We start from the raw sequence: 22,211 nt of genomic DNA, 5'->3' as shown, positions 1-22,211 counted from the left end.
TCTCCCTCTCCCACTCCCCGTTTATGTTCCCTCTCTCGCATGCTCTATTAAATAAATAAATAAAATCCTAAAAAAAAAAAAAAGGGGGGGGAGTGTCTAAGAAGTTTGTAGCATTAAATGAAATACAGTAGAGCTGCACAGTAAGCTGGGAGAAAGTCTAGGATAATACTTCATGGTTAAAAGTACCTTTCTACAATTCATGAAATGGCCCACCTAGGACGGACAGCATGGTAGCTTTACATATAGCATCATAAACACTAAAGTTTGAAATTTATGGATTTAGCCTAAGCGCAATTATGTTAAAAGTCCGTGATAGGCAAAATTCTTTCGTGAGCACAATTTGTGAGCCCAATCCTTCTCCACAGGAGATTAAAGATCACATCTAACATACTTAGAAACAAACTACTTTATATGAAACTAGTTCAATATAAGTAGAACTCATCTAGTAGAAGAAAACAGTTTTGGAAAAAGATCTGTAAAAATGGAAGCAATTTACTTCATACTTACCTGTCATCTTTGGCAGTCTTGTCACACTCAATATCAAATTGCCACCTTTCAAGGACCTCACCACTTTCAATATTTGAGATGACAACCACCAGTTTCTGAACTGAACACTTGTATAACCAATCTGCAATACATAACGAGGAATCTTTTTTGTTTCACTGCATTACAAAACAACTCTCTTCCCAGGTCTCACTTTCTATCCTCAGCAAATTCCTACCGCTAGTATTTTGGAACTCTGCCAACCTGTACAGAAAACCTGCCCCACAATAACCTAGCTCCTGTTTTCAAATTCTCAGTATTTGTACCAGATATAGTACTGAGTGCTGAAGACAGAGTAGAAAACAGGAAGTACACCCTAATCCAAGTAAGATGCAGGAGATGGCCATTAATCTAATCACTGCACCGATAAATATAAGATTCTAATTGTGGTAAACGCTATGAAGGTGCAGTATGTGACGCAATGAGAGCATAAGAGAGGAAAATTGGACTCACTCAAGGAGTTCTCACTTGACTTCAGTTCTACAAATAAATTATCATTAAATATGCAAAATGATACAGAAAAGGGTACAGGTCTTAAATATTGAAAAGGGAAGAGCATCTGACCAGAGGATTGAAAGAAGGGTAATACAACTGCAGTAAAGAAAGGGGAGAATGAACAAGGTCAGTTTGTGTAGGATACACAGGGGTCAGACCATGCAAGGCCATATGGGCCAAATTAAAGAAGTTACACTTCAAGAACCAGGGAAGTCATTACTGTATTTGAAGTATGGTGTGATGTAATGGTGTGATGTAAATTTGTATTTCAGAACTATCCTTCTGGCTGTGATGTGGAAAGCAGAGTAGAGGTAAAGAGGGGATCTAGAGACACCAATTAATTAGTAATTCAAGCAAGAGGTAATGAAGGCTTAGAGAAGGATAAGCTGGTAGAGATGGATCAGTAGATAGATTCAAGAGACTTCATGGTTAAAACTGTTAGGATTTATTGACTACTTATGAGTAAGCAAGAAGAAAGACTGAGATAGCTCCCAACTTCCTAGTTTATATCGCTAGTTGGATGGCTGATCCATTCACTGAGAAAAAGAATGCAAATGGGAGATGATGCTTAAGTTTTAAGATTTTATTTTTAAGTAATCTCCACACCCAACATGAGGCTGGAACTTAATATCTCGAGATCAAGAGTTGCATGCTCCATTGACTGAGCCAGCCAGGAGCGCCTTAAGTTTAGTTTTCAGGTATCACTGGGATAGCCAGATGAAGATATCAACGGAGCCACGAAATATATGAGCACAATTAGGAGAATTGGGTTGGATGTACATTTGTGAGTCAACTACACCAAGGTTGTTAGTGAAGCTATGTACATGTCAGAGATCATCCTAGAGAGAGATTATAGTGAGAAGAGGGCCTCAGGACAAGCCCTGAATTAATCTTGGAAATTGGGATAGTATACTCAGGAATCTGTAGTGGTTTTTTTTCTTTTTTTAAGAGACAAAACAATTTTGTAATATTTAGGGTTTGTGGGCCACCTAGGTCTCTGTTGCATAGTCTTTAAAAAACAGCCCTTTAAAAATCTGAAAACAGGGGGCGGAGCAAGATGGCGGAGGAGTAGGAGACCTGGATTTCGTCTCCTCTCAGGAATTCAGCTGGATAGGGATCAAACCATTCTGAACATCTACAAACTCAACAGGAGATCGAAGAAAAGAAGAGCAACAACTCTCTCATCAGAAAAGCGACCACTTTCTGGAAGGTAGGACGTGCGGAGAAGTGAATCCGAGGCGATATTCGGGAGGATAGACGGCGGGGGAGGGGCCTCCGTCAGCCGCTTCTGGCAAGTGATAGAGCCGCGGAGCACAAAATCGGAATTTTTAAAAGTCTGCTCCACTGAGGGACGTCACTCTGGTGGCTAAGCGGGGGGTGGATCCCTCCGGGACAGTGTGGTCTCAGGACCCTCGGGGTCACAGAAAGACCGGGGGTGCCTGAGTGTGGCCGAGCTCCCAGGAAATAGAGCAGGGAAGCCGGCTGCAGAGGCGGAGCCCAGGCGCGGGCTCTCAGCTCGGGGTTGCCATAAACCGTGATCCGCGGCACAGTCGGGCCCCTGCTCCTCCAGCAGGGACACAACAAGCGGCAGATCCGGGGAGACTCCCCTTCCTCCCCCGGGAGGAGCCGCGCGGGAGTGCACCGCAGGGATCTGCTGGGTTTGGAGACTCCACCCGGGGTCGGGTGCCAGAGATAGAAACGCGCGGTCACAGGCCGGGTGAGCACGGAGTGCGGCCGGAGACCGGGGAGACGGGAGGGACTGACGGCTTTTCTCTGGGGGCGCACTGAGGAGCGGGGCCCCGAGTTCTCGGCTCCTCTGGGGCGGAGATTGGGAGGCCGCCATTTTCACTCTCCGCCTCCAAAGCTGTACGGAAAGCTCGCAGGGAACAAAAGCCCCGGAGAGCAAACCCGAGCAGATTACTTAGCCGGGAGGGGGCAAGGGCGGGGCACTTCCGCCTCCGGCAGAGACATTTGGAAACCACGGCAACAGGCCCCTCCCCAGAAGATCAGCACGAACAGCCAGCCAAGACCAAGTTTACCGATCAATGAGAACGGCAGAACTCCAGCGCCAGGGGACTACTGCACATAGAATTCATGGCTTTTTTACCATGATTCTTTAGTCTTTCAAAGTTAATTTTTTTTAACTGTCTTTTTTCCTTTTGTTTTTTTTGAATTTTTCTTTTTCCCTTTTTCAACCAACATCTTATCAATCCCTTTTTAAAAAAAAACATTTTTATTTTTCATTTTTAGAGTCATATTCTATCCTTTCATAGTAGTTACCCCTATTTTTGGCATATATATATAAGTTGTTCTCTCTTTAAAATTTTGAGATAGTTTCTTCTAACAGATTAAAATATACCCTAAATCTCTAGTATATGGTGTTTTCTATTCCCCTGCCTGATCACATCCTCTCCCTTTTTTTTTTCTTTTTCTTTTTTTTTTAAATCCTCTTCTTTCTTTTTTCAAACAACTTATCAATTCCTTTTATAAAATTTTTTATAATTTCCATTTTTACAGTCATTTTCCATCCCTTCATCATATCAACCCTTATTTTTGTACATATATAAGTTTTTCTTTCTTTAAAATTTTGGGAGACACTTTCTTCTAAAAGACCAAAATACACCCCAAATCTAGTGTGTGGCACTGATCTATATACCATATAGATCATATTTGATCACATTCTGATTTTTCTTTTGTTGTTGTTGTTTTGTTTTGTTTGTTTTTGTTTTTATCTTTATCTTTTTCGTTTTTTTTTCTTTTTCTTTTTTCTCTCTTTCCCCTTCTTATCCCACTGCTTCAGGTCTTTTCTGATTTGTTTAGAGTATATTTTCTGGGGACGTGGTTACTCTGCTAGCATTTTGTTCTCTCATTAATCTATTCTCCTCTGCACAAGATGACAAGACGGAAAAAATCACCTCAACAAAAAGAACAAGAGGTAGTACCGACTGCCAGGGACCTACTGAATACGGACATTAGTACGATGTCAGATCTAGAGTTCAGAATCATCACTTTAAAGATACTAGCTGGGCTTGAAAAAAATATGGAAGTTATTAGAGAAACTCTTTCTGGAGAAGTAAAAGAGCTAAAATCCAACCAAGTAGAAATCAAAAAGGCTATTAATGAGGTGCAATCAAAAATGGGGGCGCTAACTGCTAGAATAAATGAGGCAGAAGAGAGAATCAGTAATATAGAAGATGAAATGATGGAAAATAAAGAAGCTGAGAAAAAGAGAGATAAACAACTACTGGATCATGAGGGCAGAATTCGAGAGATAAGCGATACCATAAGACGAAACAACATTAGAATAATTGGGATCCCAGAAGAAGAAGAAAGAGAGAGAGGGCCAGAAGGTATAATGGAGCAAATTATAGCAGAGAACTTCGCTAATTTGGGGAAAGAAACAGGCATGAAAATCCAGGAAGCACAGAGAACCCCTCTCAAAATCAATAAAAACAGGTCAACACCCCGACATCTAATAGTAAAACTTACGAGTCTCAGAGACAAAGAGAAAATCCTGAAAGCAGCTCGGGAGAAGAGATATGTAACCTACAATGGTAGAAACATTAGATTGGCAACAGACCTATCCACAGAGACCTGGCAGGCCAGAAAGGACTGGCAGGATATATTCAGAGCACTAAATGAGAAAAATATGCAGCCAAGAATACTCTATCCAGCTAGGCTGTCATTGAAAATTGAAGGAGAGATAAAAAGCTTCCAGGACAAAGAAAAACTAAAGGAATTTGCAAACACAAAACCAGCCCTACAGGAAATCTTGAAAGGGGTCCTCTAAGCAAAGAGAGACCCTAAAAGCAACATAGACCAGAAAGGAACACAGACAATATACAGTAACAGTCACCTTACAGGCAATACAATGGCACTAAATTCCTATCTTTCAATAGTTACCTTGAATGTAAATGGGCTAAATGCCCCAATCAAAAGACACAGGCTAACAGACTGGATTAAAAAACAAGACCCATCGATATGCTGTCTGCAAGAGACTCATTTTAGACCCAAAGACACCCCCAGGTTGAAAGTGAGGGGGTGGAAAACCATTTACCATGCTAATGGACACCAAAAGAAAGCTGGGGTGGCAATCCTTATATCAGACAAATTAGATTTTAAGCCAAAGACTGTAATAAGAGATGAGGAAGGACACTATATCGTACTTAAAGGATCTATCCAACAAGAAGATCTAACAATTGTAAATATCTATGCCCCTAACATGGGAGCAGCCAATTATATAAGGCAATTAATAACAAAAGCAAAGAAACACATTGACAACAATACAATAATAGTGGGGGACTTTAACATCCCCCTCACTGAAATGGACAGATCGTCTAAGCAAAAGATCAACAAGGAAATAAAGACTTTAAATGACACACTGGACCAAATGGACTTCACAGACATATTCAGAACATTCCACCCCAAAGCAACGGAATACACATTCTTCTCTAGTGCCCATGGAACATTCTCCAGAATAGATCACATCCTAGGTCATAAATCAGGTCTCAACCGGTACCAAAAGATTGGGATCATTCCCTGCCTATTTTCAGACCACAATGCTTTGAAACTAGAACTCAATCACAAGAGGAAAGTTGGAAAGAACTCAAATACATGGAGGCTAAAGAGCATCCTACTGAAGAATGAATGGGTCAACCAGGAAATTAAAGAAGAATTAAAAAAATACATGGAAACCAATGAAAATGAAAACACAACTGTTCAAAATCTTTGGGATGCAGCAAAGGCAGTCCTAAGAGGAAAGTATATAGCAATACAAGCCTTTCTCAAGAAACAAGAAAGGTCTCAAGTACACAACCTAACCCTACACCTAAAGGAGTTGGAGAAAGAACAGCAAGTAAAGCCTAAACCCAGCAGGAGAAGAGAAATCATAAAGATCAGAGCAGAAATCAATGAAATAGAAACTAAAAGAACAGTAGAACAGATCAACGAAACTAGGAGCTGGTTCTTTGAAAGAATTAACAAGATTGATAAACCCCTGGCCAGACTTATCAAAAAGAGAAGAGAAATGACCCAAATCAACAAAATCATGAATGAAAGAGGAGAGATCACAACCAACACCAAAGAAATACAAACAATTACAAGAACATATTATGAGCAACTCTATGCCAGCAAATTAGATAACCTGGAAGAGATGGATGCATTCCTAGAGATGTATCAACTACCAAAACTGAACCAGGATGAAATAGAAAACCTGAACAGACCTATAACCACTAAGGAAATTGAAGCAGTCATCAAAAATCTCCCAAAAAACAAAAGCCCAGGGCCAGATGGCTTCCCAGGAGAATTCTACCAAACATTTCAAGAAGAATTAATACCTATTCTTCTGAAACTGTTCCAAAAAATAGAAACAGAAGGAAAACTTCCAAACTCATTTTATGAGGCCAGCATTACCTTGATCCCAAAACCAGACAAAGACCCCATCAAAAAGGAGAATTACAGACCAATATCCTTGATGAACATGGATGCAAAAATTCTCACCAAAATCCTAGCCAATAGGATCCAACAGTACATTAAAAGGATTATTCACCCTGACCAAGTGGGATTTATCCCTGGGCTGCAAGGTTGGTTCAACATCCGCAAATCAATCAATGTGATACAGTACATTAACAAAAGAAAGAACAAGAATCATATGATCCTCTCAATAGATGCAGAAAAAGCTTTTGACAAAGTACAGCATCCTTTCTTGATCAAAACTCTTCAGAGCATAGGGATAGAGGGTACATACCTCAATATCATAAAAGCCATCTATGAAAAACCTACAGCAAATATTATTCTCAATGGGGAAAAACTGAGAGCTTTCCCCCTAAGGTCAGGAACGCGGCAGGGATGTCCACTATCACCACTGCTATTCAACATAGTATTGGAAGTCCTAGCCACAGCAATCAGACAACAAAAAGAAATCAAAGGCATCCAAATTGGCAAAGAAGAAGTCAAACTCTCACTCTTTGCAGATGATATGATACTTTATGTGGAAAACCCAAAAGACTCCACCCCAAAAATGCTAGAACTCATACAGGAATTCAGTAAAGTGGCAGGATATAAAATCAATGCACAGAAGTCAGTGGCATTCCTATACACCAACAACAAGACAGAAGAAAGAGAAATTAAGGAGTCGATCCCATTTACAATTGCACCCAAAACCATAAGATACCTAGGAATAAATCTAACCAAAGAGACAAAGGATCTGTACTCAGAAAACTATAAAATACTCATGAAAGAAATTGAGGAAGACACAAAGAAATGGAAAAACGTTCCATGCTCATGGATTGGAAGAACAAATATTGTGAAGATGTCAATGCTACCTAGAGCAATCTACACATTCAATGCAATCCCCATCAAAATACCATCCACTTTTTTCAAAGAAATGGAACAAATCATCCTAAAATTTGTATGGAACCAGAAAAGACCCCGCATAGCCAGAGGAATATTGAAAAAGAAAAGCAAAGCCGGTGGCATCACAATTCCGGACTTCAAGCTCTATTACAAAGCTGTCATCATTAAGACAGCATGGTACTGGCACAAAAATAGACACATAGATCAATGGAACAGAATAGAGAGCCCAGAAATGGACCCTCAACTCTATGATCAACTCATCTTCGACAAAGCAGGAAAGAATGTCCAATGGAACAAAGACAGTCTCTTCAACAAATGGTGTTGGGAAAATTGGATAGCCACATGCAGAAGAATGAAACTGGACCATTTCCTTACACCACACACAAAAATAGACTCCAAATGGTTGAAAGACCTCAATGTGAGACAGGAGTCCATCAAAATCCTAAAGGAGAACACAGGCAGCAACCTCTTTGACCTCAGCCGAAGCAAGTTCTTCCTAGAAACATCGCCAAAGGCAAGGGAAGCAAGGGCAAAAATGAACTATTGGGACTTCATCAAGATAAAAAGCTTTTGCAAAGCAAAGGAAACAGTTAACAAAACCAAAAGACAACCGACAGAATGGGAGAAGATATTTGCAAATGACATATCAGATAAAGGGCTAGTATCCAAAATCTATAAAGAACTCATCAAACTCAACACCCAAAGAACAAAGAATCCAATCAAGAAATGGGCAGAAGACATGAACAGACATTTTTCCAAAGAAGACATCCAAATGGCCAACAGACGCATGAAAAAGTGCTCAATATCGCTCGGCATCAGGGAAATCCAAATCAAAACCTCAATGAGATACCACCTCACACCAGTCAGAATGGCTAAAATTAACAAGACAGGAAATGACAGATGTTGGCGGGGATGCGGAGAAAGGGGAACCCTCCTACACTGTTGGTGGGAATGCAAACTGGTGCAGCCACTCTGGAAAACTGTATGGAGGTTCCTCAAAAAGTTGAAAATAGAGCTACCCTATGATCCAGCAATTGCACTACTGGGTATTTACCCCAAAGATACAAAAGTAGGGATCCGAAGGGGTACGTGCACCCCGATGTTTATAGCAGCAATGTCCACAATAGCCAAACTGTGGAAAGAGCCAAGATGTCCATCAACAGATGAATGGATAAAGAAGATGTGGTATATATATACAACGGAATATTATGCAGCCATCAAAAGGAATGAGATCTTGCCATTTGCAACGACGTGGATGGAACTGGAGGGTATTATGTTGAGTGAAATAAGTCAAAAAGAGAAGGACATGTATCATATGATCTCACTGATATGAGGAATTCTTAATCGCAGGAAACAAACTGAGTGTTGTTGGAGTGGGGGGTGGGGTGGAGGGATGGGGGGACTGGGCGATAGACACTGGGGAGGGTATGTGCTCTGATAAGCGCTGTGAATTGTGCAAGACTGTTGAATCTCAGATCTGTACCTCTGAAACAAATAATGCAATATATGTTAAGAAAAAAAAAAAGAAGAAGAAGAAGAAGGTAGCGGGAGGGGAAGAATGAAGCAGGGGAAATCGGAGGGGTAGACGAACCATGAGAGATGATGGACTCTGAAGGGCAGGCAGGGTTCTAGAGGGGAGGGGGGTGGGAGGACGGGTTAGCCTGGTGGTGGGTATTGAGGAGGGCACGTTCTGCATGGAGCACTGGGTGTTATGCACAAACAATGAATCATGGAACACTTCATTTAAAACTAATGTTGTAATGTATGGGGATTAACATAAGAATAAAAAAAAAAAAAAAAGAAAAAAAAAATTTTTTTTTTTAAAAATCTGAAAACAGGGCGCCTGGGTGGCTCAGTTGGTTAAGCGACTGCCTTCGGCTCAGGTCATGATCCTGGAGTCCCGGGATCGAGTCCCGCATCGGGCTCCCTGCTCAGCAGGGAGTCTGCTTCTCCCTCTGACCCTCCCCCCTCTCATGCTCTATCTCATTCTCTCTCTCAAATAAATAAAATATTAAAAAAAAAAAAATCTGAAAACATTCTTAGTTTGCAGGCAGTACAAAAATAGCCACTTGCTAGACACGGGCTGTGGTATGTATCAACTTTTTCTTGACATATATCAACTTTTTCTCAATTTAGCTCTGAAAAGGAAGAAATTGGGTAGTAACTTAAGGATTTGGGGTGGGTGGAAATTTTTTTCTTTTAAAACTGAAGAGAGATCAAAACAAAGAAATCAAAAATACCAGAGAAGAACTAGGATAAAATCCTTAAGGCTAGAAGAATGGGGATTCAGATTGAACAATTTGCCTCTAAGAAGAGCAATTCCTCCATTTTAACTAAAATAAAAGGGAGAAATTAAAGAGGAAGGTCTGCATACATCCGAGGTGAAGAAATATCCTCAGTGTAGTCTTAAAGGAGACAACCCAAAAACCAGTAGCTTAGGTGGGGCTTGCTTCTCCATCAAATTAAGATGATATAGATTATTAGTTGCTTACTAATAATCTTACTTTTTAGCCCTGAAGATAATCCAAAAAAAAAAACCCAATTAATCTAATTTTAAAAATAAAGCTACTTGATACAAAGAAATATATTTGACTCATGAATTAAGAAAAAAAGATGACTAGTGTTTTTTGGAACTAGTTTTGGAAGATCAAATGGGGAGCTAGGGAGAAACATCCTACAACAGAAAAATTAGAAGTGAGAATCCTAAGTAGAGAAAAATATGAGGGGAAAAAGGAATAGATGGAGAACAAGTATTGATTCAATACAGTAATTTCTTGAGCTAGAGAAAAACAGTGAGTGTTCAGATAGAAAAGGCTTACTGATTAAAGGCAGGATTTTAAAAAAGACAAATGGAAATATATAAAAAATAAAACTCTACTGGGTGCTCTATTACTTAGTAGTTCTTTTCTTTAAGTTTAGTTTCCAGGTTGGATCCAATTTTATTTTCCTTTAAGTAATGATGGCTTTAAACTCTAGGCAGTTACAGAAAATATATGTTAAAAATATACAGTGGATTTTTCTCCGATAGTGAACACCATCATAAGGACAGAAAATTCCAACTTGTTCCATCTGGCTACATGAACTGCAAAAATCATTTCTAAGGAAGTTGATGGAGACAGTTTTGTGAAGCCATATCAGATTCCTAATATCAAAATATTCAACCCACTCAAACTGCACTATGGGAAGGGTGGACTTTCTTTCAATTTATATATTATTTGCTTCCTTCCAATTAAGAATCACTATATTTGAGGCTGTAGTGTTTTATACCTTTTTGTACAGAGCTGAAAAATGACCACCAAGATGCCAGAAAATATGGGTTTCTACAAGGCCTGCAAAACTCAAAATGGTTTGCAACAATTGATTACCTTTCGGCGGTTCCACCACATTATTTAGGTATTTTATGAGCTCAGGATCCGTTGTTACAAGCAAGGTGAGTTCATATTTCTGCACTCTAGTAAAGGTTTCAGATGGATATATGCCACGCTGATATAAAATGCTGTTGATGCCAAATGCTGGAAACAAAAGGAATGTTAAAGAAAAGTCATTATCACTTTGTAACTCTGGAAAATAAAACATATTTAGATGTGGCTACGTTTCATTAATGGTATAAAACCATAAATGCCTTAACGTGTTTGTGGGTGTTTTGCTGAAAGCAGAGTAGGTAAAAAGTGGCATTAAACATTCTTAAAACCTTGCTTCTAATTAAGAGAGAACACGATACCTGCATTTCTGTGGCAAAAAAAGAGAAAAGCGCCAAACGGCATTAATCTACTGTCAAAGTAGTACTACAACTCACTGTAATCCAAGTCCCAATTCAGATTATGTGGTTAGAGGGTGTCAAAATAGGCTTTTGCATCTCAGTTAGCAACTGATTAACTGTTCTCTGCAATGCTCTCAGCAAACCTTTCCCTCTTTTTCCTCCTCTTCTCCTCACAAGTCCTGCCAGATTCTATCAGAAGGCACAACTGTCCTGGTCCGGAATGGCGTTTCCTAAATCTAGTCCATCACCGCCAATACCAGAATCAAAGAGGGGCCGAGGGGTTGTTAAAAATATACGTGGCCCCCACCCCGGCCCTACGCCCTCTTAAGTCGCGGAGGCTGGGGGCGGGCGGAAAGGGCCTGGCTCTGTAGTTGAAAGCAACGCTGCAGGTGGAGGGGCTACATCGCGCCGCAGGCCTCAGCAGCACCTAGGCCTCAAGCTCCACCATTAGCAAGGAGCCCGGAGGCGGCGTCTGCATCCGCTTCTTCCTAGATTCTCCCGCCGGGCAGGAGGCTGGGGCAGAGAGAGCTTAATTCTCGGCCTCTCGGCCTCTCGGCCTCCCCTCCGCCCCCTACCGCTTCCCCCGCCTCCGTGGCTGAGCCACGGGCCTACCGGGCGGCCTGGCCTCAGTTCACCCCGTCCTCCAGCCTGCGCGAGGAGGACTTACAGAAGAACTCGGCCACGGTTTCGGCGCTCCCGCGCAGGGTGATGCCTTGCTCCCGGGAGAGCTGCAGCGCCATGGCCAGTCCTACAGACGAAGGAGTGCGCTTCCCCCCGGCAGAGAGCGACAGCAGAGACGCCCACAGCAGTTCCCCGCCACTCGTTTCAAAAGTAACGGCGCAGCACGCCCTCGGGCCTCGGCGCAGGCGCGATGAGCCTCTAGGCCCCGCCCCGTGGGGCGGGGCCTGCAGGTCCTCTGGGCGCTTTTCGGAGCTGGCCTGTCCGCAGGCGCAGGGGGTAGGCGTGGTCGCCCAGTTCTGGGTGGTCAAGCTCCGCAGGGTCCCGGCTGGGCCTGTGTAGTTGTGGTCTACTAGACCGGCCTGAGGGAAGAAGACGCCAAAACCTGGTGTGGTTTTTTTTTTTGTTTAAGATTTTATTTATTGGGGCGCCTGGGTGGCTCAGTCGTTGGGCGTCTGCCTTCAGCTCAGGTCGTGGTCCCAGGGTCTTGGGATCGAGCCCCGCATCGGGCTCCCTGCTCCGCGGGGGGCCTGCTTCTCCCTCTCCCACTCCCCCTGCTTGTGTTTCCTCTCTCATTGTCTCTCTCTGTCAAATAAATGGATAAAAATCTTTAAAAAAAAAAAAAAAAGATTTTATTTATTTATTTGAGAGAGAGCACATGAGGGGGGGGGTCAGAGGGAGAAGCAGACTCCCCGCCCAGCAGGGACCCCGATGAGGGACTCGATCCAGGGACTCCAGGATCATGACCTGAGCCGAAGGCAGTCGCTATAACCAACTGAGCCACCCAGGCGCCCCAAAACCTGGTTTTAATGGCCGCTCCGTAGGCGTGCGGAGTGAGCGACCAAGGAGCACAATTTGTCAGTTTCAGAGCTGTTTTCAAGGTGATATGAACTGTCCGTCAGCCGCATCTTAAGTGGCCCCAGTGATCCCTAGATTGAAACTAGCGATTGAAACTTTTCCTAGATGCTTTGGGAGTCAGTAAAGAAACCGCGTGCGCGGTAGCCAAGCCACAGCTTGAGAGAGCCTGATTACTCTATGGAATCGCGGCTTTTCTTGAGAAATTGGGTTAGGCTTAAAGGGATGAGCCGCGGCCTTTTTTGTCCTGTGTTTTTGTCTATCCTGGGCTCAGCCTATTTCCACCCAGTTCCGCTGTGAGGCAGTCTGGAGCGGCAGGGACTGCAGTCGAACTTAGGCCTGGTCTACCCCGCGCGTACGCTGCACCCACAGACGCCGATGAGGAATAAGATCTCATTCATCAAAAAGGCCCACGTACACTGAAGAACTTTTCAGGGAATTTTGACTCACAAACTCATTGACTTCCTGTTAGGATGAGAAGTACTAAAGGGCACAATTACTGTTCATGTCAATTGCAGAACAATGTTATTCTTAAAGCAGCTAGAAAAATTGTAAAATGAAGTCTCAAAAACTATGTACCAGCTATACTACTGAATTATATGAGAAATGCATTCGTGTTTTATTTTTCTATTAACAAATTACCACAAATTAATGGTTTAAAATAACACCCATTCATTATCTTAGTCGTGAAGATCAGGAGTTCGTATGATATAGCTGGATGCTCTGCTTAAGAGTCTCCCATGGTTGAAATAAAGGTGTCTGCAAGTGGAATCTCATCGAAGATCTGGGGTTCTCTTCCAAGCCCCTTGGTTGTTGGCAGAATTAATATCCTTGTTTCTTGGACTGAGGTTGTTTTGCTAGTTGTTGGCCAGAGGCAAATTTTGTGCCTTTGCCAGGTAGTTCTTCCATAGGCCTTCTCATACTTTCAGTCTCTCAGACTTAATGGAGATCCCTTTTAAGGATTCATCTGATTGGGTTAGACCTAGTCAGATAATTTCCTCTTTGATGAATTTAATCCGGGAAGTGATATCCCATCATATTCACAGGTTCTGGCCACACTCAAGCAGAGGAGATTATTTATATAAGATGTGCTCCTTAGAGGCCATGGATTTTGTGGCCATCTTAGAATGCTGCTTATGACAGTGTTACATATCAGATTTTGATCAGTTTGAAGAGTAAAACATAGGTAATAGGCCGAGTAATCCTAAAATATTTTCCTTACATCCTTTAGTCTCTTGTACCTGTGTGTTTGTGTGTTTGAATCACCATCTTTTCACTCCTTCCACCAGGAACTTAGCATCAGAATTCTGGCATCACACTGGTAGAGCATGATGCCCACCTTACTACAAATAAAAATTGTTTCTCTCTCTAAGGAACTTTATGTCAGTACAGAGCACTTCAGGAAAGACTTTCTTCAGTTTCATGGTAATATAGTTTTGAAATTACCTGAAGATACAAATAATTGTTAGTATAATTTTGGAGATTCTAGAGCTTAAAAGGCTGGCAAAATAGATGTTTTCCATATATAGAAGTATTAAATATTTTTTTTGTGCTCTGTGAGATGTAAGAAATAATTATGTTTAGAAGACCAAGTCTGTACTTTTTGAGGAGTTTGTAATCTAGTTTTGTTTAAATATGCATACTTGAGGGGCGCCTGGGTTGCTCAGTCTTCAGCGTCTGCCTTCGGCTCAGGTCATGATCCCAGGGTCCTGCGATGGAACCCCATTGGGCTTCCTGCTCAGCGGGGGGCCTGCCTCTTCCTTTCCCACTCCCCCTGCTTGTGTTCCTGCTCTCACTCTCTCTCTCTCTGTCAAATAAATAAAATCTTTAAAAAAATAAATAAATATGCATACTTGAAAAAAAGAAAAATTGAAGTCTCATAATTTGGCCTTATCTGGCTTCTGCCTAACTCTTCGGCTGCCTTTCAGATTACTTTCCTAATCTGCCCATTCCTTTAGTCATTTTTCCACCTCAGGGCTTTTCGTAATGTGCTTTCTTCTGCCTAGAAATTTCTATCCATTCAAATTGCTAATTATATTTATACTTTTTTTTTTTTACTTAAATGTAACTGTATTCTAGAAATTTTCTTTGACCTCTCGGACTATAAAATCCTGCCCTATGCATTCTCATAGCATCTCAGAACACTATTTCAGAGCATTGTTTTCATTCTTACAATGAAAACAATGACATTGTAATAATTACGTCATGATTTGTGTTATATCTTCCCTGTCACCATGGAGGATCCATGATGACAGTGGCTAGTCCAACAATATTTGTTGAATGAATGATCATTTGAATACTTGCCTAGGAAAATTTCATGGAAGAACCCAAGACATTTTCAAATTGGAGAGCAGGTTGGATGGATGGGGTGAGGCCACATTTTGGGAGCTTTGAATATCCATCTGAAATAAGTTGGACGTACCAGGGATTTCTAGGCTCTTAGAATTGACATAATTAAAGGGGTATTTTTTTCAAGTGTAAATTCAGTAGTGGTTGTAGAATGGATTGTATATAGGACGGTCTCGAGTGGTGGTCCTCAAACTTGAGAGTGTGAAAGAATCACTTGGGTATTTTGCTATATGTAGATTCCTGACTTTTATTCTCCCTGCTCCAAATCTAATTCAGTCCAGTACCATAGCCACTAGCCACAGGTGGCTCTTAGGCACTTGAAATGTGCTTGTCTGAATTGAGATATGCTACAAGTATAGGAATACCAGATTTCAAAGACTTAGCATAAAAAAAAAGAATGTAAAGTATCACAGTGATATGTTTTTCAATCGATTACATATTGAAATATTTTCACATGTATTGGATTTATTTCACTTGTTTCATTTTAGTTTTTTAATCTGACTACAAGAACATTTAAAATTACATGTGTGACTCATGTGAGATTTCTGTTGGACAGAGCTGGTCTACTTTATGGGGTCTAGGAGATGACATGTTTTAACCAGCATCCCAAATGATCCTTACATTACTTTTAGAAAAGCATTAGACCATAATGGATATTTTAGTATTGCAGGCCAAGGAGGGCCTAGGAGGTTGAGAACCTGGACTAGATGGATGCCAAAGAGTTGGAATAATGAATCATGGAACACTACATCAAAAACTAAAAAAAAAAAAAAAAGAAGGTATACATATACATATATATATATATGAGAGCAAGCTATTTGGAGGCAAGAATTGAATCGATGACTTAAAAGGGAGAAGAATGTACTGGTAGTACAGATAAATCCAAGGTGGCAAGCCTGCACTACAGGCTAGTGTTGGTGAAGTCTATGGGTATGTTAGGAAGAACTGCCCAAACTCAGCCTATTTTATTTCTTATTTATCACATAAACACTTAAGTTTCCAGAAGCTTTGGAGAGATGTCTTTCCTATTAATTTTAACTGCTCCATTCGACATTGACCTATCTTATCTAAACCATCTTATCTTTATAGAATGTTTTTTAAAAACTTGTTTTCAGTTACTTGAGTTTAGATTTATTTATAATTCAGTGAAGTCCTTCTAATATTTGGGGGAAAGCTATTTGGACAGTGAGAAGTATAAATATAAATTAAGATTTATTTCTGAAGAAAATTCAAGCAGAGAGCATAACCAAACAAACTCATATCACCAAAAGAGATAACTATGAAAAAGTGTGTCATAAACAGGCTTAAATTCAATATTAGGATGCTAAAACCAGAAATGAAAATTTCTAAAGCTAGAATCAAATGGAATTTTAGACTGAAAGTAACTTAATTAATGACTTAGTAGAACAATCTTATAGTTGAGGAAACTGAGGTCCTGAGTGGATACATGGTTAGTCTAAGATTCAATATCTAGTTAGAAGATTTAATAGTAGAATCTAGAGTTTCTGACTTAGTCTCTTGTTAAATTTTATCAATTTGAAGACATGCTAATTAATGCTCTTGTTTTTAAAGGCTATTTTTTAAAAAATCAACTGATTTTAGATTAAGGGTTTTTTGTTTTTTTTTTAAGATTTATTTATTTATTTTAGAGAGAGAGAGAGGAGCATGAGTGGGAAGGGAAGAGGGAGAGGGACAGAGAATCTCAAGCAGACTCTATGCTGAGCGAGGAGCCCCACACGGGGCTCAGTCCCAGGATCCTAAGATCATGATCTGAGCCAAAAGCAAGTGTTGGACCCCTAACTGACTAAGCTACCCAGGTGCCCCAAGATTAAGGGGTTTTATTCAATAAACTGTACATATAACTTGTCAAGAAAACGGCAGTTACAATCCATGATGCATTTTATGTTAATACACAAATTGTTTCAACTGTGCCAGAAGATGGAGCTATTGGCACGTGAAATAATACCTTTTAAAAATTCAGTGCATATGTTTCAATTTGTGCTTCAGTTCAAAGTAAAATTAAGGGAAAATGTATTTAGTGGCTTCTAAGGTATCTGTACATGTGAAATACATCAGAATGAAAGATTGATCATAATATACTACAGAATTCATATATTATAAACATTTAGTATATGGATGCTCACTATATTTATACTTAATTTACATATTGTTTTTTACATGGAAAAAGGAAACATTTTAGGTAGTTGAATCATTATTCTTGCAGACTTACGAAAGTTTTCCTTCAGATCACTAGGTGTTATTTTATTCTTGAGGCCAACATCTTGACATAAAGCAGTTTGTTCTAAATCTGTTAAAGCAGAGGGATACTTTATGATAATTTTAATAAGGTGCATTTACTAAATTTTGAAAAAAATTACTGTGCACATAGGTAATAAATTAATTATTAATTATGTCAGTTTGCAGAATTTGCTTTTTTCTTTTTAAAAAAAGGATGTTGTCATGAAGACCTATTTTCCTCACGTACTTTCCCGCTAAGGACTTTCTTTGATTGTTGGTCCACATGTTCAAAAAGATAGCACAACAAATTTGAATCATGACATTGTATTAATAAGCAATGGCTTAATAGAGTGAACAAATATAACCCCATACTGGTGTAATTTATAATTTTTAATGATCCAGTTGATATATAGGATATTATAATCTTTTCTTTAGTAAAAATTGAGAAAATATTATTGAGAACCAAATATTATTGAGAACATAGTAATAAGTCCATAAGTTCTTATAATGAAAAATATGGGCTGTTTCTTATCAGAAAGTATTACTGTGTTTTGTTATGATTTTGTTTTGATATTATAATTCTCTTATGATAATGGCATATAATCACTTAGAAGTCTTTTCATGGCTCAACCAGGATTAGGTGTCAAAGGTATAATTTTAAAGGCAGGTGATAGTCTTATGCATAGTTAATCCCCAGACTGATGGAATGTGTGTGTGTGTGTGTGTGTGTGTGTGTAACATATATATGAAGAATGGGTTCTGCAATCAGTTGGATTTGACAGCACGGTGTATTTTGAAATGTAATTGAAGCTCAAAACAACTCAGAACAGTTTCAGGTACAGAAACTATCAACACAAAGCCTCTATGAAGAATGAAAAAGCCATGGTTGCTATGTAATTAATAAAAATAGATTTAATTTCTTAAATGATTTTATAATTATATATTACACCTGATCAAACATTCTATGCCTATCATACATTTTTTGTTTGTTGTTTCTGAATATTCTGTATATAGGGTTATTTTTATTATTGCCCATATGTAAGTAAAGGTGAATTAGTTCTGCTAAATCTGTCAACTAATAATTAGACCAAAATTGTATCTGAGTGAATAGAAAGATATTTTTTGAGGAGTTCTACAGACAAAATAAAATAAACCATAAATTTGGGTCTTTCTCAAATATTTGTGAATACCAACTTATAAAACACTCATGTGAAAACATGGAAAATCACTTTACTTTAAATTTATATTTTTCTATTTAGATAAACTTGGTTCTGTCACCTGGAACTGTTCTCTTATAAGCTGCCTTGTGTTTATAGCTCATTCAAACAATATAGTAGTCAAGCCATATTTATCAGGTTACAGATCAGTCATGCACGTTAATTCTATTATTTCTGCTGGGATTTCCCACTTAAAAATTGATTATGACAGTGGTTTTTATTCTTGAGTAATGTACATAGTCTGTTCAACATCAACTGACAACAAAACGTCTTACTGAACCCTAGAGTTTTTGGTTTAGTGTTGGAGATCAAGTGGATTAAAAAATAAATGGTATCTTTTTATTATTGCTTAGTTTCGGTATAGTTGTAAATAAAGATGCTAACTTTTCACACTGAAATAGATGGCAATTATCTGTTGTAAGGTTGTCTTTTGGATGATCCAGAATATACCTTTTTAAGCCCGTGTTACATTCATATCAAAAGGAGACTTGAAATGAAGTTTCATTAATTTGTTTATCTCCAAGAATATTCTTGCAGACCCTTGTCTGAGAAACAGCAGGCCGTAGCATTCAGATATTCAAAATGTATTCACAGAATTTTGATATTCTTAAAAGTGAGGTGTGGTTATGAGTTTGTATAATTAAGAGTTATTGATGAGATAGGTTCCTTTTTGGTTTTGGAATTTTACATTAAGATTCTTATTAAATTTGAGTTATCTTTAGTTTCCATTGAATTAATAAGAAATTATAATATTTAACTCCTAAAGGCAGCCGAATATACTACTGTAACACTGTTAAACATCTTAGGGACTTAAAAAGTTATGTGCTTGGGCGCCTGGGTGGCTCAGTCGGTTAAGCGACTGCCTTCGGCTCAGGTCATGATCCTGGAGTCCCGGGATCAAGTCCCGCATCGGGCTCCCTGCTCAGCAGGGAGCCTGCTTCTCCCTCTGACCCTCCCCCCTCTCATGTACTCTCTCTCTCTCATTCTCACTCTCTCAAATAAATAAATCTTTAAAAAAAAAAAAAAAGTTCTGTGCTGCTCTCAGATGGCTGCCTGCCTGAGGAAAAAGATCAGGAGTGTGGGAAGGGCAGGCCATTACTTAATGCCTCAGGTCCCCCTGGAACTTGACGGAAGGTTATTTGAAGGACCCTGGAAATGTGTATATACCTTCCTCTTTTCTTTCTCAAAGATCTTGTTTAAAATAGTGTATCCCATTAGGAATAGAAAAAATGATGAATATACACCAATATAGGTTTATTTATCTCTAAATTATAAACTTTTCCAGACTATTAGGTACATGTAGTATACACTATATATTTATATATATTTAAAATATATATGTATTTCAAATGTTATATTTTATATATGTTATATTTAAACATAATAAATATGTATATATTTAAAACATACACAAGTTAGAAATTAAAGAAAGATGAGATGAATGTTTCTTTCATTTTTTTTTTTTTATTTATTTGAGAGAGAGAGAATGAGAGAGAGCACATGAGAGGGGGGAGGGTCAGAGGGAGAGGCAGACTCCCTGCCGAGCAGGGAGCCCGATGTGGGGCTCGATCCAGGGACTCCAGGATCATGGCCTGAGCCGAAGGCAGTCGGCCAACCAACTGAGCCACCCAGGCACCCGAGATGAATGTTTCTTTTAAAAATGATACTTGTTGGAGCACCTGGGTGGCCCAGTAGGGCTAAGCGTCTGACTCTTGGTTTCAGTTCAGGTCATGATCTCAGGGTTGTGAGATCGAGCCCCCACCTCTGGCTCTGAGCTCAGCTCAGCTCTGAGTCGGCTCCAGATTCTCTCTCCCTCTCCAGTCTCTCCCACTCTGTTCCTCCCCCCCACTCAGGCTCGCTCTCTTTCTCTCTAGAATAAATAAATAAAATCTTTAAAAATGATTCTTGTTATATCACTAGAAAATAATTTATTTTTATGTTCACTAAATGTATTAATAACTAATTAAAATTTATGTGGTTAATATGCCTCATTTTTAAAAAAATTTGGTTTAATTATTTGTAAATGACTTAAAAGTCTGATACTGAGTTCAGTTTATTTTAATACTTGGGAGTTTTTTGGTTTGTTTTTGAAGTTTTTATTTTTAGGAGGATACAAATGGAAGAAGTCCATTAATGACTTATTTATTTATATTTATCTGTATTTTTATAGTTTTAACAAATGGATCTAAAACCAAAGATTTAAGCAGTTTTCGCCCATTTCTTAAAAATATGAAAACACATCTTTCTATTAGTTTGGAATTGATTGTTTCCATCTTTTAATTGCCTTTGGAACTAATTTGTAATTTAGAAAAATTATAAATGGATTAGAAAAATTTGTTTCCAAGGTTTTCAATTGTACAGATGAAGTTTTTTTAAAAAAAATAATCGATACAAACATGCTGTCTCAGCAGCATGACTGTCTTTTGAAAAACATTTGCTCATTCATTTAAAAAAGTCACTTTTCCTTTTTAAGAACATATTGAGTGTTAATTTTTCTGAAATTCTTCTTAGATAGCACAGTACCGAGTGTTGCCTACATAGAGAAAGGATGAGTAAATTTGAAACAGTTGGCCTTCATTTCCTCAATCTACCAACAGTGACCTGTAACTTTCTGATAGGGTGCTGGTGTCAATCTATTTGTTACATTTTAGTACAGTTTAGTGTATTTTCTTAGATTAAAAAATCAATATAAGTAGACATTCTAACAGTTCTTCTTATACCCCCAAGGGACTATTTTGTGCACATATTCCACTTTGGAAACCATTAGTTAAAAGTATGTTTACAGGAAGGATAAGGTACCCTGAGTTGGGGATAGTAGTGTTCCCTGCTTGCCCCCCCTCTCAGGTACACATGGAATAGACAAATGTAGCTTGGATGACTGACTTGCCTGTGTGGAATGTGAGCTCTCATTCTCCACGCCAGCTTCTGCCAGATCAATCCTGTGAGGAAAAGACATTATTTTTATTGGGAAAAGGTGCCCCAGACTTTTGAACACCATTCATTTTCCACTTAAACCTGCTGAAGACACAGAATAAAAACCCTCTTCGGAGTTTCAACAGATTCTTATATGGTAAAAGTCCACTTGGAACACATGAAAAAACTTTACTACTTGTAGCATAGAGGTGGAAGGTCATGGCATTGTCTAAGGAAGCAACAATGTCCAACCAATCTACCAGAAGCAGAGTTCACAGGTACATGTGCAAGTAAAAGGTGTCATCCTCGCTGTTCTAGAGAAATATTTTAGAGGTGGAATATCTGGACAATTTAAGAAGAATTCTGTAAGGATATTTTTTCCCTCATCTGTAAAATGAGGTAACGATAATACTTGTGACAAAATTTTTGTGAGGATTACAGGAGATAAGACAACTGAAGCTTCGGTTTATTGTTAATATATTATTCTTGTTATTGCTATATTCTTGTTATTATAAATTATTGTTATTATTATTTAGATAGCTTTTCTTCCACTTTCCCAAGTACCTTTCCTGAGTCTGATACATGTGTAGTCTAGGATAACTAGAGGAGTCCTCAGGTAACGCAACTTCAGGAAAAAGATGAGGACAGACCCTGTCTTACCACTATGGTAAACAAAATACAATTATAATAGCTAGCATTTATTGAGCACTTCCTTTCTGCCAGACACTCTTCCAAGTGCTTTATGTGAATCTACTGACTTAATCCTTTCACAAGCACACAAGTTACGTACTTTAATTACCTGTGTTTTA

At 39.2% G+C, this 22,211-nt stretch overlaps 1 protein-coding gene across 5 annotated transcripts in view; it reads right to left on the bottom strand.

Annotated features, from left to right (window-relative positions):
- Positions 1–21,428, bottom strand: part of LOC135363611 (mitotic spindle assembly checkpoint protein MAD2A-like) — a 41,915-nt gene extending 20,487 nt beyond the window's left edge. For 4 of the 5 annotated variants that reach the window (XR_010409468.1, XR_010409469.1, XM_064584829.1 and 1 more), the window contains exons 1-5: positions 21,377–21,428; positions 17,265–17,342; positions 11,820–12,192; positions 10,758–10,904; positions 508–628 (exon numbers count right to left, since the gene is read on the bottom strand). Coding sequence is in view for 3 of the 5 variants with exons in the window: in XM_064584829.1 (XP_064440899.1) it covers positions 508–628; positions 10,758–10,904; positions 11,820–11,892 (341 nt within the window). In the remaining 2 variants the exon portion in view is untranslated. Of the gene's footprint in view, positions 1–507; positions 629–10,757; positions 10,905–11,819; positions 12,193–17,264; positions 17,444–21,376 lie in introns of those variants that run through there. The other variant, XM_064584828.1, reaches the window with a different exon arrangement.
- Positions 21,429–22,211: the final 783 nt, after the last annotated feature.

The sequence above is a fragment of the Mirounga angustirostris genome, unplaced genomic scaffold (genome assembly GCF_029215605.1).
Source record: "Mirounga angustirostris isolate CCGP_5_RB_7025 unplaced genomic scaffold, mMirAng1.0.hap1 SCAF_2, whole genome shotgun sequence".
NCBI lineage: Eukaryota > Metazoa > Chordata > Mammalia > Carnivora > Phocidae > Mirounga > Mirounga angustirostris.
Note: the sequence above shows the minus strand (reverse complement) of the source record. Positions and strands in the feature narration are given on the sequence as shown.